We start from the raw sequence: 14,904 nt of genomic DNA, 5'->3' as shown, positions 1-14,904 counted from the left end.
TGCAAATACACCAAAAGTAGTGGCAAAGCACAAGCTTATGCCAATGTTGAAGGAATGTTCTCTTTTACTCCCTGAAGTTTTATAGTCTGAGATATCTTTCTTATTCCAATTAAATCAAAACTCCTTTTTTGTCAGCATGTATCAGTCAGATTTTAGCATATTGATTTAAATTCTAATACCAACTCAACAGTTAAATTAGAGGGATTAGAGATTTTAGTTCATGGTTATGCAAATTAATTTCTATGTCTCTTGAATGTCTTCACTAAATTTAGAATATGAGAGAATGTAAATTGTCTGGCATAGTAGAAGCCCTTCCTTAAAACAGAGGATTAGTTGAAATGACCTGAAGGGACCTTTGTAACTCTTTGGTTGCTGATGTCCAAAATCTGGACAATGCCAGCGTAAGCACCAGTCTTAATTTTATGGCTATTTGAAAAATGCCTTACGACCATAATCTTATTTGGGGATGGACACTATAGTTCTCCTTTAACCTTTTTGTATTTTGTGAACGTGTTCTGCCAAAGTGCGATATAAAAATCTAAGATTCGTGGTAATATACTCAAACATTGCTGTTACCCATTTTTCTTAAGATTTATTTATGATGAAATCGCCAGGTTCTTCGTGAAAGGTGACAGGATCTACTAGTTCATGCTTCATCACATTTAATTAAGAGAGGAGTGAGTATGAGATTAACACCCACCTGAGGCTGTGGTGTCTTGAGATGAGTTCAGTACATTCCAAGGATAGAGTTGTTGGAAAGCACCATCTGGAAGACATTTGCCACTGGTGCCAAATTCTACTTTTTCATAAATCTTGGAAAAACTGGATATCTAACCTTTTGTCCGGTGATGATTTAAGTGTGCCCTAACTGGATTTAAAGAAGACTGACACTTCAGAGAAGAAATTCAGTAGATTTTAATAAAGGAAAAGAACATCCCATATACAATTATTTTGTGGGATTGTGATCTGGTAATGAGATATCAAGAATTTGTGTTACTGCTAAATAGACCAGTGAACCAGACTTACAAATTTTAAGCAGTTCTGAAAATTGCATTAGTACATATTTATATTTTTTAATGGTGGTCAGAGCTTGAAGGCAGCCTTTATCTCCACTTATGATATATATGCTTTAATGTAAAAGAATAAAAATTCCTTTACTTCCTTGCTCACTGGAGCAGGAGGCTCGGGTAATCAACAAACAGGGTACTTTGCTCCAGAATCATTCTGTGACTGGTTGAAGCAGCGCCTTGGCCTGATTTTTAAAAGACCACAAACTGGAGCTGTGCTAGCCAAAGGGAGAGCATTTCTTCTCTCCACACTCTATTACTAAAGTTTGTGTTGTCTATATGTGGCTTGTTAATGATAGGGGTGTTAACGACCACAGTTAATCTTCCTTTGCAACTCTTTTCTAATCCAGTCTCTTAAACAGACATTTAAAAAGCTCTTAACTCCTCTTGAATTGGGTGCTCATGGGCTTTTGGTGGAGGTGGAGTGATAGTTATCAGCCAATTTAACAAAACCTGAGACAGCCAGGACAGCTATAATGTGCATGTCTATGCTGTGTTTTTGTTAAAATGCCACATGGCTAATACTTTGGAAATCATAAATCTGGTGGAAGAAAACATCTTTATAGAGGGTATTTACGTTTTAAGCAGTATGTGTTACAAACCTAAAACCACTGGTACTTCTACATCCTTAAAGAGCGAAGAACCGGATTAAAATGGTTTTGTAAATTTGGTTTCTTTTCATCTATTTTATTTGTTATAATAGACTAGATATAGGACGCATTCAAGACAATGCTGTAGCTGACAATTTAATCTTCACCTAAGCCACCAGCTTTCCCCAAGGGTCTTAGGAGAGAAATAGGAATTTCTCAAGCCTGGGCCCACTGAAGTCACCCCCATCTGTGGCATATTTAATTAATACACATGATAGGGAGCTTTGCATATGCGCTCACCCTCTCCTATTCTTTAGAATGGCTTCTTTCTGGAGGATTTTGCCTTCTTAGTGGGCTTACAAAATTTATATTGAAACTCTAAAATGAAGAGAGTTCATTGATTATGCATTTTGACAATTGGTCTGACTACCACTCCAAATAGTTCGGTGTAAAATAACCAGTTATTTTACATGGTTATTTTACATGACTTTAAATAATACAAAGAAAGCTTAGAGAAAGATTTAGAGTTGTTTTATATGTATGTGTATATGTATTTGCTTATAAATAATGATGAAAGTAAAATGGGCTATACACATCATGATCTAAGGAAAGCCCCCGTGACAGCTGGCATTGAAAAGTAGTGACTAGAGGGGCTAGAACAGAGCCTGAGCTGGACAGAGCGGACAGAGCGGACAGATACTCCATGTGGGTGGCTCTGTGCTTCCGGGATGGATCGGTTAATGCAAAACTTCACGATCATGTGTTCTTCTGGTTTCCCCCAGATTTCTGTAATTTCTGGGGACTGGCAGTTTTAACACGTTTTTTCTTTTATCCTTATAATGTGTGGGATTTTTTTTGGTCCCTCTCTTTCTGCTTCACCTCCTCACCTCCTCCCCTCCCATTTTTTCCTGGAAGATTTCATCTGTTAAAGAAGTCTCCTGTCATCGACTTGGAATGTGGGTTCTGACTGTGCCTGACTATATGCTCTTTGATGTTTTTCCAAGGCCGACTTCTCACCAGATCCCTGGTTTAGGGGTGTGGGTGCCCCTCCATCCTCTCCCCCTCCCCACTCAAACACACACTCAGAGGCCCGTAAGGTGAATTTGCCTTGTATCGTTGATATGAAGGGTTGGTGGGGCCTGCTCTTTTCTTGTGTCCTTATGGGCAGTAAAAATTGCCAGAATCTGTCTGTAGTTGTTGAGAGTTCCTGTGTACATTTAGGAAGGGGCTGAGAGTTGTTATACCTGAAAGACTCTAGAAACTTGAGAAGCTGCTCACCCCTTCCTATGGAGATTTCCATACTGATAAGGTTTCGCTCCGAGGCTCATCTTGTTTTCCTCCGGCTTGGTATCGGGATTCTACTTTAATCACTCCATCATCCTGCCTGCCATGTCTCATTTCTCATACCGGAACGCTCCCTTCTCCCAAGCTCAGCGTGAACCACCAGTCTTGATGTTTTATCTGGTCCAGGCTCTAGCCCTTAAATTGTCCATCTGGCTTTGTGTTTCATTTGACCCTAATACACTGGGTCGCACTGTCTAAAAGAGAATTATGTCCCCTCCGTTGTCTGAGTGCATTTCTCATTTCTTACTGCTGCTCCTGAGCAGATCTGTAACTTCAAGGTTAAGATAAGACACATTCCATCAGAACTATGTCGTCATCCTTGCCAGCTTCTGATCTGTGACTGTCCAGGAGATTTACAAGACAATTGCATGCCATTCTTTACAGAATATTATGGTTGGACTCTGACTCCTGGCATCAGGCCCAATTTGATTTGTCAGCTGTTACAAAACCCATTTCCCAGAGAATAAGGGATCTCAGCCAGGTGCCCTTTAGGCAGTTCTTAAGAGTGGAAAGGAGGGAATTGATCTGACTATTCTCTGATGTTTTAGGGAGGGAGATGGACTCCAGAATATCTTTACCCCTTTCTTCCTTGAATTCACTTTTTTTTCTGAAAGGTTAGTGTTGCTTTCATTCTTTCCTGTCCTTTATCCCTTCATAGAATTACTGTTAGTCTTTTCATTCTGCCATCTCCAATGATGCTTTCCTGAGTTTTAAGGTGTAAGAATAAGTATTTACTCTTGAGAGAGAACGTACCTGCCTGTTCTCTGAAGGTTTATTAGTTTACTGTTGCCTAATTAACAAAGACACTGTTCCTCCTTTCTTGCTGTCTACTAACATGTTGAGCTGCAGGAGTTACTGCATGTGATATGGTTTAACAGCTTAGGAATTTGGAAGGTCACATATTTCCTGCTGTTGTGTCCGGCCCTATAATATTTTTACAAAAGCTTCACTTTAGGGGTCTGAAACAGCTCTTTGGTTTCGACATAAACTCACTGTTTCCCTAGGAGGTAGGCAGTGGGGATTTAGTTGGCTCATTTTAGTGATTCTGGAGTTAGATCTAAAATTTATTTACTCAAGATCACACATGGCAAGTTAATAACAGAATCAGAACCCTGATCTAATTCCTTTGGCATTGTTTTCATATCCCTGTTAAACAAAAAGTTTTAACTTCCACGGCTGAAAGTCTTTAAAAGAAAGGATTTATTAGGCCATTGCTAGCAAAAAAAAAACCCAAAAAAAGCCCTGACGTTGGGGCATGGAGTCTAAACCACCAGCACCATGGCTAGGTAGGAAAGAGAACATGTCTGTTGTCTGGAGTTTTGCACGTGTTTTTATACATCAGGTAGGGAGGAGAAAGATGTAAACCTTTCTGAAAGGATTTACATAGACAAAGGGCCTGGGAGAAGGTGAACTGGGGCTAGTTCTGGAATAGGTGCAATAGAGTCCACAAAGAAGAAGGGTCCGGCTCTTCTGGATTAGTTGTGGGCAGCAGGTTGGAAAAGTTCATGTATAAATTAGAAAGTGAAGGCTCCTGAGGTCCTGTGGTGTCTGGCTGTTCTCTTTTGGATCATCTCAGAAATAGCCACCTGGAAATTAATCCTCAATTCCAACAGATATACAGGAAATGTGAGCAGTCTTTTGTCAGGGCTGGTCCACAGCTATTGACAGGGTAACTGTTCTGTCTTTTACTCTGGCTGCTGTAGTTTTAATTTAGAGCATCTCAGATTTTTTTCCCCTTGTCATCCCTTAACTATGAAAAGTTAAAGTTAGGAAAAGTCAAAAAAGGCAGCTTTTACTCAGATTTCCGGATGGGTCCATTCAAAGTTGAGGAAATCCTCTGTAGTTGAAAACTGTCTGCTTTGCTCTCATACCCTATAATTTCTGTTCAATAACCAAAATAGTCACCATTCTCTGCTTTTTCCCCAATTGGGTTGCTTTTGATTGTCCCTTTTTCATACTGGCCTATGACAGCCACCTCTAGCTCTGAAGACACGTATCTGTAAAGCAGAGCTCTCTAAAATGTTCTTTAGGGCCAGGAGAAATGAAAATTTGTGGAACTGCAAATCCCTAAGTATCTCTTTTCTTTATCTCAGTCCTCCTTTTCTTAAATATTAGGTATTATTGAAGTATGGAATTTTTCATTGTGTATTGTTTTGGACGGGTAGAATTTAAAACTTTGTTTCATAAGAACAACAACTAATGAGAAGTGGTTTTAATTTAACAGTAATGATTGTGGCTGGTCTGCTCTCCCCTTCCTTTTTAAAAACTACTTCAAGATTAAATTTTTTTTTGGTCTACCTATAATTTCAGTTGAAAGTTTCTTTGGTAGTGCTTCAAAGCTCTGGGTTCTGTTTCTGTATCTGGTAATCTCCCAAAGAAGGAAAGTTGTGTAGTATCTTTGAAATAGTTCCCTTCCCCCTTTCCTGTTATCTTCCCCCCAAAGCAATTTTAATTAACTGTTCAGTGACAGATGGTAGAAGAGGCCTTGTCTAAAGTGCTTCTGGTGGGCTGGATTGGGGTGGGTGGTTTGCACTGATTCTGTTGTAGAAGGACCTAGCCTTTCCCCTCCCCCTTCCAGTTGAGCTATAATCCTGTTAGATGATCTTAAAATGCTATTGATTAATTCCCAGTGCTCTTAGAGGAAGGAATAAGCACAAGTTTTGGATTTAAAACCCAAGAAGTTACTCCCTTGAGCTCTGAATGTCTTAGCCTTGAAGCCAAGGGAGGTACCTTCCAACTTCTCCACCCAGCCTTCACTGAAAAGGAAAGTTAAGGCTTTTAACTTTTCAGTTTGCCTCTCCCCCTTAGTCTAGTACTGCTGCCAGTTGCCATGACAACGGACTGGGACAGCTGCGCAGTGGCGCCCAGGCAGCTGGGTGGGGGCGGGGGAGCTGCCAGCCCGCCAAGCCCCAGACCTGGGAGGGGAGGCCCCTCCTGTTAGCCCAGAGGGAAAGAAAGAACTGGGGCGATCCGGTAGGTAAAGGAGGGAGCCCCCATTCATCTTCTCCCTTTGGGGCGCTTCTTCTGCATGAAGGTATAAAGGGAGATTTTCCTCTTTTCTCCCTCAAACTGAAGAACACATATGTAAATCCTTGTTTTTTCCTCGTTGAGGCAGGGGAGGCCATAGTCACAATGTTTAACTGCATGCATCTAACCCAGGGCTGGTTTTAACCCCAGCGCTCTGACCTAAACGGCTCAGCTCCCGGAAATTCCAAGGTGAGTGGGGGTGGGGTGGGATCCTCTCCCTGGAATATGACATTTCCTGTCTCTGGTGAGGTCGGAGGCTGTTTTTATTTTAAATAAATCAAATCAGTATTTTTTTCTTGAAGCTTAGGACTCTTCTAAATTCATGGAAAAATTATTTTGAAACCCCATATCTACATTCTCCTGCCCACCTCCTCTTCTGAAAAAAAGTATTTTAATGAAAACTTAGTTTTATTACAGGGCAGTAATGGATACAGGCAGATTTTTGGTGTGCAAACCTATTGCTAGTAAGTTCTGGAGATATGGTTTCCAACTATATACTTGGAATAATTCCTTAAATTTTGCTAATTTGAAGTAAATGGTAAATGCAACTTTTTATGCTACTTGACTTGAACAAAATTCTGAGATTAGTAGCGGCCTTCCTTAATCCTGGGAGTGGTTTTCTGTTCAAGATGGAAATATTTTTACAGAGAGTGCTGACAAATCTTTAAAGATTACAGCAAAACAAATACAGAGTTTAGCTAAGAAAAACAATTCCTGCTACTCTGTAATCCAGACTGTAGGCACCATTTAGTATGGTTAAGGAAGAATTCTTAAAAATGATTATGGTGACAACGTGGGAATTGAAAAAAACCTAGATTCTCTTTGAGTACCCCCTGGTTGTGCATATTTCTGAGCTTAACTCAATTTCCATTTGTGCTGCCTTGCTTCAGTTTTCCTTGGGCCTATGAATGGCTCCTCTGTGTTTTGAGGCTTCATGTTGATGTGAGTCTGGGGCCAGACTTCTTTTTCCTCCTCCTCTTCCTTTGGCCCAAAGTCAGCTCCAGTTAAGAGGAGAGGGTACCTCCTTAACTATTTGGGTTAGTTGAGCCTTGAGAATTACTGAACAATCCAATGACTAATTTTGATTTTTAGGATTAAAAAATTTATTCTCCCCGCCTCCCTCCCATCCCCAAGTGTAAAAGGAGGCTTAGTTTGTTGGAGATGTCAGCCTCCTTTGTGAGCTGATGGATGCTCTGAAGAGACAAGCTCAAGTTGTTTAAGGGAAATGTACCGAGTCACTGAAAATGTGGTGAAAGATGCCTGAGCATGCCTTTTTTTGTGCTGCTAAGAGACTGACTAGTCAAGATGCACACAGCAGAGGAAAATTACATTGTGGTGGATTTTCTTTTTTCATTTTTATAAAGAACCTTATTCACCTTGAAGGGAAAGGTTTTTACTTCTATCACAGTTCTTTTAACTGCAGGTTTTCCACATTTTTCTTTGAGTTTCTGCCTTGTAAACAATTGCAGAAGTAGCCAGGAGTAACATACCACACTACTTGTCTTTTGGAATCTGAAGTTAGAGGAGTTAGACAATTGTGCCCTTTAATTTTGGTCTTGTTAGCTGAAGGGAAAGTGGGGATTGACCCTTTTTTTAAATTACATTCTTAGGATTCTTCTGTAGAATGTTTTAAGACCCAAGAGAAGGGTACATGGCAACTTTATGTTATGCCTTCTGCAGCTCATCAAGAACCCTCACGTGGATTCTGACCATTTTGTCCTTCCCATTTGCAGGAACCCAGTGGCCTTAGTCCTTCAGGTGGAACAGCGTGCGACATGGGAAAGAAAACCAAGCGGACAGCTGACAGTTCTTCAGAGGATGAGGAGGAGTACGTCGTGGAGAAGGTGCTAGATAGGCGTGTGGTTAAGGGGCAAGTGGAATATCTACTGAAGTGGAAAGGCTTTTCTGAGTAAGTGCCTTCTCTTAGGCTTTAGGACTCTGCAGAGGTAGACGTCTTTGGTTTATTTCCCCATGAACCACCACCATCTTTGCTGTTTCTTTCCCTACCTGCACTCCTTTCCTAAGAGTCAGAAGACTCGGCAATAAACAACAAAGTCTCCCCCTTCTTGGAGCTAGTGTTCTAATGAGAATGCTTTTGAGGGGCAGTGTAATGACTTGGTTAGCACAGACTTGGAAGCCAGGTTCTTAGACCACCACTTACATGAGCTGGGTGACCTTGGTTAAGTTCCTTAATCTTTTTTCCTCCTCAATAAAATACGAATAAGAAATAACACTTGTCATAGAGATGTTGGGTAGATATACAGAGCCTGACATATAAGCTCAGTGTAAAAGTATTAACTGTATTGTTACTATTCTTTTGGATATAACTAAGCTAAAATAAATACATTGAAGAAGTCATTGATCTTGTAGCCCATACATACCTTTCCAGAATGATCCTTGGATCTCAGAACTGTCCTAGGAGGAAACACTTATCTTCATGAGAGTCTTAGATCTGAGACCATAGTTTCCCCACCCCGACCCCCATTTTTATTTTTGAAAGTTTCAAATATACAGCTGAGGGAAAAGAAATTGAGTGAACACTCAAGATACATACCACTTATTTTCTACATGAATATTTTAATATAACCTACCCATCCATCTATTCCTTTGTCTTTTTTTTTCCCCAAAGACCTTAAAAACTCTCTTTTTCAGTCAATGAGATTTAAGAATGATACTGAAGTGTTGACTAGAATGTGTTAGGCAGTAACTGGCTTTAGGCTGAAGGACTCAAGTAGATTATTCATTCCTTTGGAATAAATAGAACTAGCCACATATTGAAGCATAGAAGAAATAGTTTGAAAAGTGAAATATGTGAAGCTGTGTAATCATTAGCCATTTTGCCTCAATTGCTGGTTAATTATCTTCTCAGGGTGCCTGATAACAAAGAATGGATTTCTTAGAACCCCAATGAACTGATAGGAACTGCTTTAGCCTCCTTAGAGTGGCGCTGTCTAGTAGAAATATAATGCAAGCCACATGTAATTTTAAATTTTTTGGTGGCCACATTAAAAGTGAAATTAATTTTGAAAATATACTTAACACAACATACCAAAATACTATTTCAACATTAATTAAAAATTGTTGAGATGTCTTACATTATTTTTTCATGCAAAGTCTTCAAAATCTGATATATATTTTACAATTCATAGCACATCTCAGTTCAAACTAGTCACATTTCATGTACTCAATAGCCATGTGCCTCATAGCTACCATATTGAACATCACAGCTTTAAAGTAGAGGACTTGAATATACTGTAATAAAAGACTCAAAGTTTTGACAGTACCTTTAGACAAAGGTATGAATCAGGAGTCTTCAGAACGTACTTAAGGTTATTTCATTACATGAATCAAAGTTTCTCATTGGGAGCACTGTTGGCGATTTAGGTGGGACAGTGTGTGCACTACTGGATGCTTAGCATCCCTAGCACTCAGCACCAAAGGTGGGTAGGACAGCAATCAGAATATGCCCTCCGTATTTCTGAAGAGGAATGCATGCTGTTTTACTATGCCCTTAGACATGACAACTATGAGTTTGAGAGACCTAGAGCACTGTGAAATAGGAATTCAAATAACACCTAAAGATTTTAAAGGTATTTATTGGGTCCATTAAATCATCACTGGAAGTTCTTGGGCATTTTGGAAGTACTGCTTGAAACTATACCTGTAGTGGTACCTTACATAGACAAAAGAGGGAAAGACAAGGCTTGGGATAGACAGATTAAGCATTTGTCCTTTGTCAGAAATACTGTTTTTTGGGTGCAAATTGTTAATGTAGAAACAGCAATAGCAAATTGGTAGGAAAAGGGATGATTCCATTATAGGACTGGCTTTCCTTGCTATAAACAGAGACTGTCCTACCCCACCTCCCCACCATATGTAGTTGCTTATGTGACAGTGTTGGCATGGCTCTTGATTTTGGTACCTTAATTTCTTCTGGGATAGTAAACTATATGGTCTGTGGATTTGGGGGATAGTTTACTATATGAGGGTTTGTTTGTTTTTGCTAAAAGTAGAGCTGTGAAGGAGAAGCTTTCCCAGTTTTATTTATTTATTTTTTAAATTTTATTGGGGAACAGTGTGTTTCTCAAGGGCCCATCAGCTCCAAGTTGTCTTCCTTCAGTCTAGTTGTGGAGGGTGCAGCTCAGCTCTAAGTCCAGTCATCGTTTTCAATCTTAGTTGCAGGGGGCGCAGCCCACCATCCCATGCGGGAATTGAACAGGCAGCCTTGTTGTTAAGAGCGAGCGCTCTAACCACCTGAGCCATCCGGCCGCCCCGAAGCTTTCCCAGTTTTAGATCAAATATTCAGAAATAAATTTTGTCTTATTCTTAAGCTCCTTTTGTAGGAAGTTGTTTCAGTCTAGAGTAAATATCCCAGATTTTTTTTTATCCTTCTTCTGCTTATTTAAGTCAAGTTATGGCATGTATTCAAACAATTCCTTTCTAAAGATACCTCTTTGAAAAAATAAACAACAGAACTTTATTTCTTACAATTCTGGAAGCTGAAAAGTCCAAGATCGAGGTGCTGACAGATTCTGTGTGTGGTTAGGGTCCACTTCCTGGTTCATAGGTGGCTGTCTTTTTGCTATAACCTCACACGGTGGAAGGGTAAAGATACCTTATTTTAAAAACAAAAACAATAAAATATCTAAAATGGATAGTGCATAAATTAAATTTTTTTTTTGCCCCAAGTCAGTGAACGTACTGTAGAAACTACTTTTATGATATATTTACAGATGTAGCTTAATATAAACTAGTGCTCACTATATAACCAGAAAAACCTCTGCCACTGCCTAGCAAGTGAAGAGGATTCCTGGTTTAGTTTCTCCCATGTAGGTACTTCTTCCTTTGATTTCATAAGCTTATGGAGCTGGGGGTTTGGTTTTCTGCAACCAAACCCCAAGTACAGAGAACACCTTTATGAATACCAGCTATTTGTTTTCCTATAATAGGACTCCCTTGCTCCAAGTTTAATTAAACCCAATTATTTAGTTTAGGGTTTTTTTGTTGCTGTTTTTGTTTTTGCTTATTAATATAACAATATATTTTGACTACCTAGTGACAACAGACTTGAATCCAGACCGTTGAATTACTGTGCTCCTAATCCCACTTCTGAGTCTTCTTCTTAGGGTCTGTCTATATTCTAATGATTTAAGCCCTTACTGCCTTTTTTCTAAATAACTATTTCCAATCCTCCAATAATTTGTTGACATTTCTTCAAAGTATAAGTAACATATTTAAGACCGTATAAATTGGGGGTGCATGATTTATTAGATTATCCTCCCAATTTGCATAGGTGATTATATGTTTGAAATCACATTTTGCCACTTGTAAAGCAGAATTCTCATTTGAGTTTTTAATAGCTTTATTAAGGTATAATTTACAATCCATAAGAATCATTCATTGGAAGTGTACAATTCAGTGAGTTTTTAGTAAATTGATAGTTGAGCAGCTGTCGCTAGACTCCAGTTTTAGAACACTTCCGTAACCTCCTTAAATTCCCTTGAGCCCTTATGTGGTTATTCCAAGACCCAGAGCAGCCCCAGGGAACTACTTACTGATCTGCTTTCTGTCTCTAAATTTGTCTTTCCTAGACATTTCCTGCAAATGGAATCAGACGATACATGGTTTTTTGCGTATGGTCTCTTTGATTGGCGTAATGTTTTTGGGGCTCTTCCATGTTGTATTGTGTTCCTTTTTGTTGCTAACTACTAGTCCGTTGTGTGGATGTACCACATTTTGTTTATTCCCTCACTAGTTCACGGACATTTGAATTGTTTTCTGTCTTTTGGCTATTCAAATGCTGGTATGAATGATTGCCAACTTTTTTATCTATATATCTTTTCATTTCTTTTGGATAGATTCCTAGGATCAAATTTATCTCCTTTAAGTGAAGGGTTTTTTTCCCCCTTTTTGCCTACTTGTCCTCTTTAAGGCATTGAATTTCCCTCCCCACCTCATTTTTTTCCTTTTTTCTCCATCCTTCTTGCCCAGGGAGCACAATACTTGGGAACCTGAGAAAAATTTGGATTGCCCTGAGCTAATTTCTGAGTTCATGAAAAAGTATAAGAAGATGAAGGAGGGTGAAAATAACAAACCCAGAGAGAAGTCAGAAAGTAACAAGAGGAAATCCAGTTTCTCAAACAGTGCTGATGATATCAAATCCAAAAAAAAGAGAGAGGTAAGCTTCCTGTCCCCTTTTCCCCACAAACTATTCTTTTCGCACACACCTTGCCCCCCCCAAAGCCTTATTCTGTTTATTTCCGTTCTAAGGGTGGCCTGCAAGGTAAAATGGTTGAACAAAAGAGCCTCCAGGGAGGGGTGTTGATGAACCACAGTGCCCCCTCCTGGCTGACTGAGAAATGTACTCTGTCTGCACTGAACTGTATTAACCTGGCAAAATTAAATCCCTTTAAAACATTCAGTCACTCTGTCTTCTCCATAGAAGAAGGCTAAGCTATCTGAGACGTGAAGGGTCTTTGGTGAATTTTTTTAGAATAGAAAAGGGCTTTAAAATGTTTACCACTTCACTTCCTTTTATCGTTTGTTCCAAAGATAGCCCTATTTTCAAATCTTTATATTCTCTCTTTCCATTGAGGTGAAATTCACACAACATACAATTAGCTATTTTAAAGTATACATACAGTTCAGTGACGTATTCTCTTTTGATATTATTATTTCTGTGTACTGCGCATAAATTAATTTTCATCCTCTTGATATTTTTTATTCAGTTTGGAAAATCTGTTTATGAAGTTTTGGTTTGTTTCAGTTGCGTTAGTCCTTCTGATCTTTAGGTCTGAAGTAACTAACATAAACACTGTGATTGCCACTCTTTTTTCATCTATATCTTTTCCATCTGTGCACACACATACACACATGCCACCCACCCAGCGTCCATTCCTTTCATTTATTTCAAGGTTGCGAAGCCTTTTGTGGTGAAGGATGTATCATACCCTTAAAATTTAATAAAATAAAAACCTAAGTCCGCTTCTGAATCATCCAGCATCACTGTCATACGCATCCTTATCTAGCTTCATTTTACTTGGATACCAGTCTTTCTAGAGCATTGGTTCTCAGTTCTGGCTGCACATTAGAATCATGGGGATGGGAGACTTTTAAAAACTTCCAGTGTCCAAAATGCACTCCAGACCAGTTAAATTCAAATTTCTGTGGGTTGGATCTAAGCATCAGTATTTTATAAAGACGTACCCAAGTGATTCCTGGTCTCCACAGGAGAGAAAATGGGAGACTAGCTTTCCAAAAAGGATTGAAATAAGAGTGAAAGATTGGAGGCTGCAAGTGAGAATGGATTCTGGGTTTGTGTCTGTCTTCTTATTTTTGTCCCACATTAATTTTATTGTGAGGTGTGTATATCATTATGATAAACTACCGATAAAAAATTTGAGAATCCTTTCCCTCCTCTAAGGAGCTAAGACTTGGTTCATTCTTTTTTAAATTAAATTTATTGGGGTAACATTGGTTAATATATAAGTTTCAGGTGTACAATTTTGTAATACATCATCTTTTTTTATTAGTCCTTTGTATTCTGGCTTTTGTCGTTTGATTAATTCTCTAGCTAAGTAAAGAGGCTGGAAAACAACATAGCATAAGACCTCTGAGTAGCTATTTGTGACATATAGTGTGCATTCCCTCAACCTAAGGCTTCTGTCCTCTTAAAAAAGGAGCAGTCTGGCTTAGAGCCACTGGCCAATGCAGAGTTTTGTTCCTAGGACCGGTTCTGATGCTGCTGACCTTGAAAATAACTCCTACACGTCCCTTACATTGTAATGTTCACCTGGGGCCCCTGACAGCATTCTCAGCAGTGCTGGTGGCTGTCAGGTAGGCAGCTGGGAAGATAGGTGATTGTATGTTTTAAAGGTACAGGAGGGGATTGAGTTTCTTTCTTTAGACCACTGCAGAAGAAATTTGTTAGTCTGCATTATGCATGATTTAAGATTACTGCCTGTGTGATGATTTTAGCATTTTCCTCGCCTCGAATCCTTTTCAGCAGCTTGAACATTTTTCTTCCCTTCCCTCCCTATGTGGCAAACTGTTTTCACCCGCCAGCTATGATTTACGACTCAGTACATGCGCCAGCATTCCAGCTGTGAGCAGCTGTGTGCACATCTGGGAACCTCCTCCCTTTAAGCGCCCCCAAAAGAGGCTGTGTTTTTCAGTCAGTATCTCCCCTGATCCGTGCATGGAATTTCCTTCCCAATGTGGGTTCTGGTATCTTTGGGGACCACGTGGACCCTGTATGTTTGTATCTCTTAGAAGAAAGCAAGGTGAATGTTAGATCAAAGAGATTTTATTACAAAAATCAGACATCTGAGATTAGTTCATTTGGACAGTGTTTTTAAATCTTTTTTTGTGTTGCCACTACTAAGCTTGCATTGTCTTCCATAATAAGGTTTTTAAAATTACCTGGTTGTTATAAATTTTTGCCATTTTGCTCTCACTAGTGCCATCACACTTCAATGAGACCCTGTGCCCCTTGTCTAGGTGGCATGATTGTGTTCTGACCAAATTTGAATAATCCCCTAAAGGATGATCAGTTTCTTTGTTTTGAATCATTGTCCGGTTCTCTCTAATGCTAATGACTCATCCACGTCAGGCACAGACTATGGCCTCTTTCCAAGTGTTTGGATATTGCAGTATGTGAGCTCTGAAAGAAATCTGCTATTTTATGGTATTTCCTTGAATCATTCTTACATCTATTCTTTCATAAATACATATGACTGAAAAGAAGTATTAAAAGTACTAGTTAGTATTAGGTAAACTAAAAAGACTAAGAAAATTAAGATTGTGAGTCATGTGTATTTGAAGTTTATAAAATGAAAAAGGGTTTAGTTTGGGTAAACACGGACTTGTTTTCATCT

At 39.2% G+C, this 14,904-nt stretch overlaps 1 protein-coding gene across 3 annotated transcripts in view; it reads left to right on the top strand.

The window, feature by feature from the left end:
• The window catches only part of CBX5 (chromobox 5), a 34,931-nt gene that overhangs the window by 8,149 nt on the left and 11,878 nt on the right, over positions 1–14,904 (top strand). The window contains exons 1-3 of one of the 3 annotated variants that reach the window (XM_033117881.1): positions 5,850–5,974; positions 7,762–7,937; positions 12,020–12,206. In XM_033117881.1, coding sequence (XP_032973772.1) covers positions 7,804–7,937; positions 12,020–12,206 — 321 coding nt within the window. In that variant the 5' untranslated portion in view covers positions 5,850–5,974; positions 7,762–7,803. Of the gene's footprint in view, positions 1–5,849; positions 5,975–6,002; positions 6,218–7,761; positions 7,938–12,019; positions 12,207–14,904 lie in introns of those variants that run through there. The other 2 variants (XM_033117880.1, XM_033117879.1) reach the window with 2 other exon arrangements.

This window comes from Rhinolophus ferrumequinum, chromosome 10 (genome assembly GCF_004115265.2).
Source record: "Rhinolophus ferrumequinum isolate MPI-CBG mRhiFer1 chromosome 10, mRhiFer1_v1.p, whole genome shotgun sequence".
Lineage (NCBI taxonomy): Eukaryota > Metazoa > Chordata > Mammalia > Chiroptera > Rhinolophidae > Rhinolophus > Rhinolophus ferrumequinum.
This window is presented reverse-complemented; position numbering and strand designations above follow the sequence as displayed.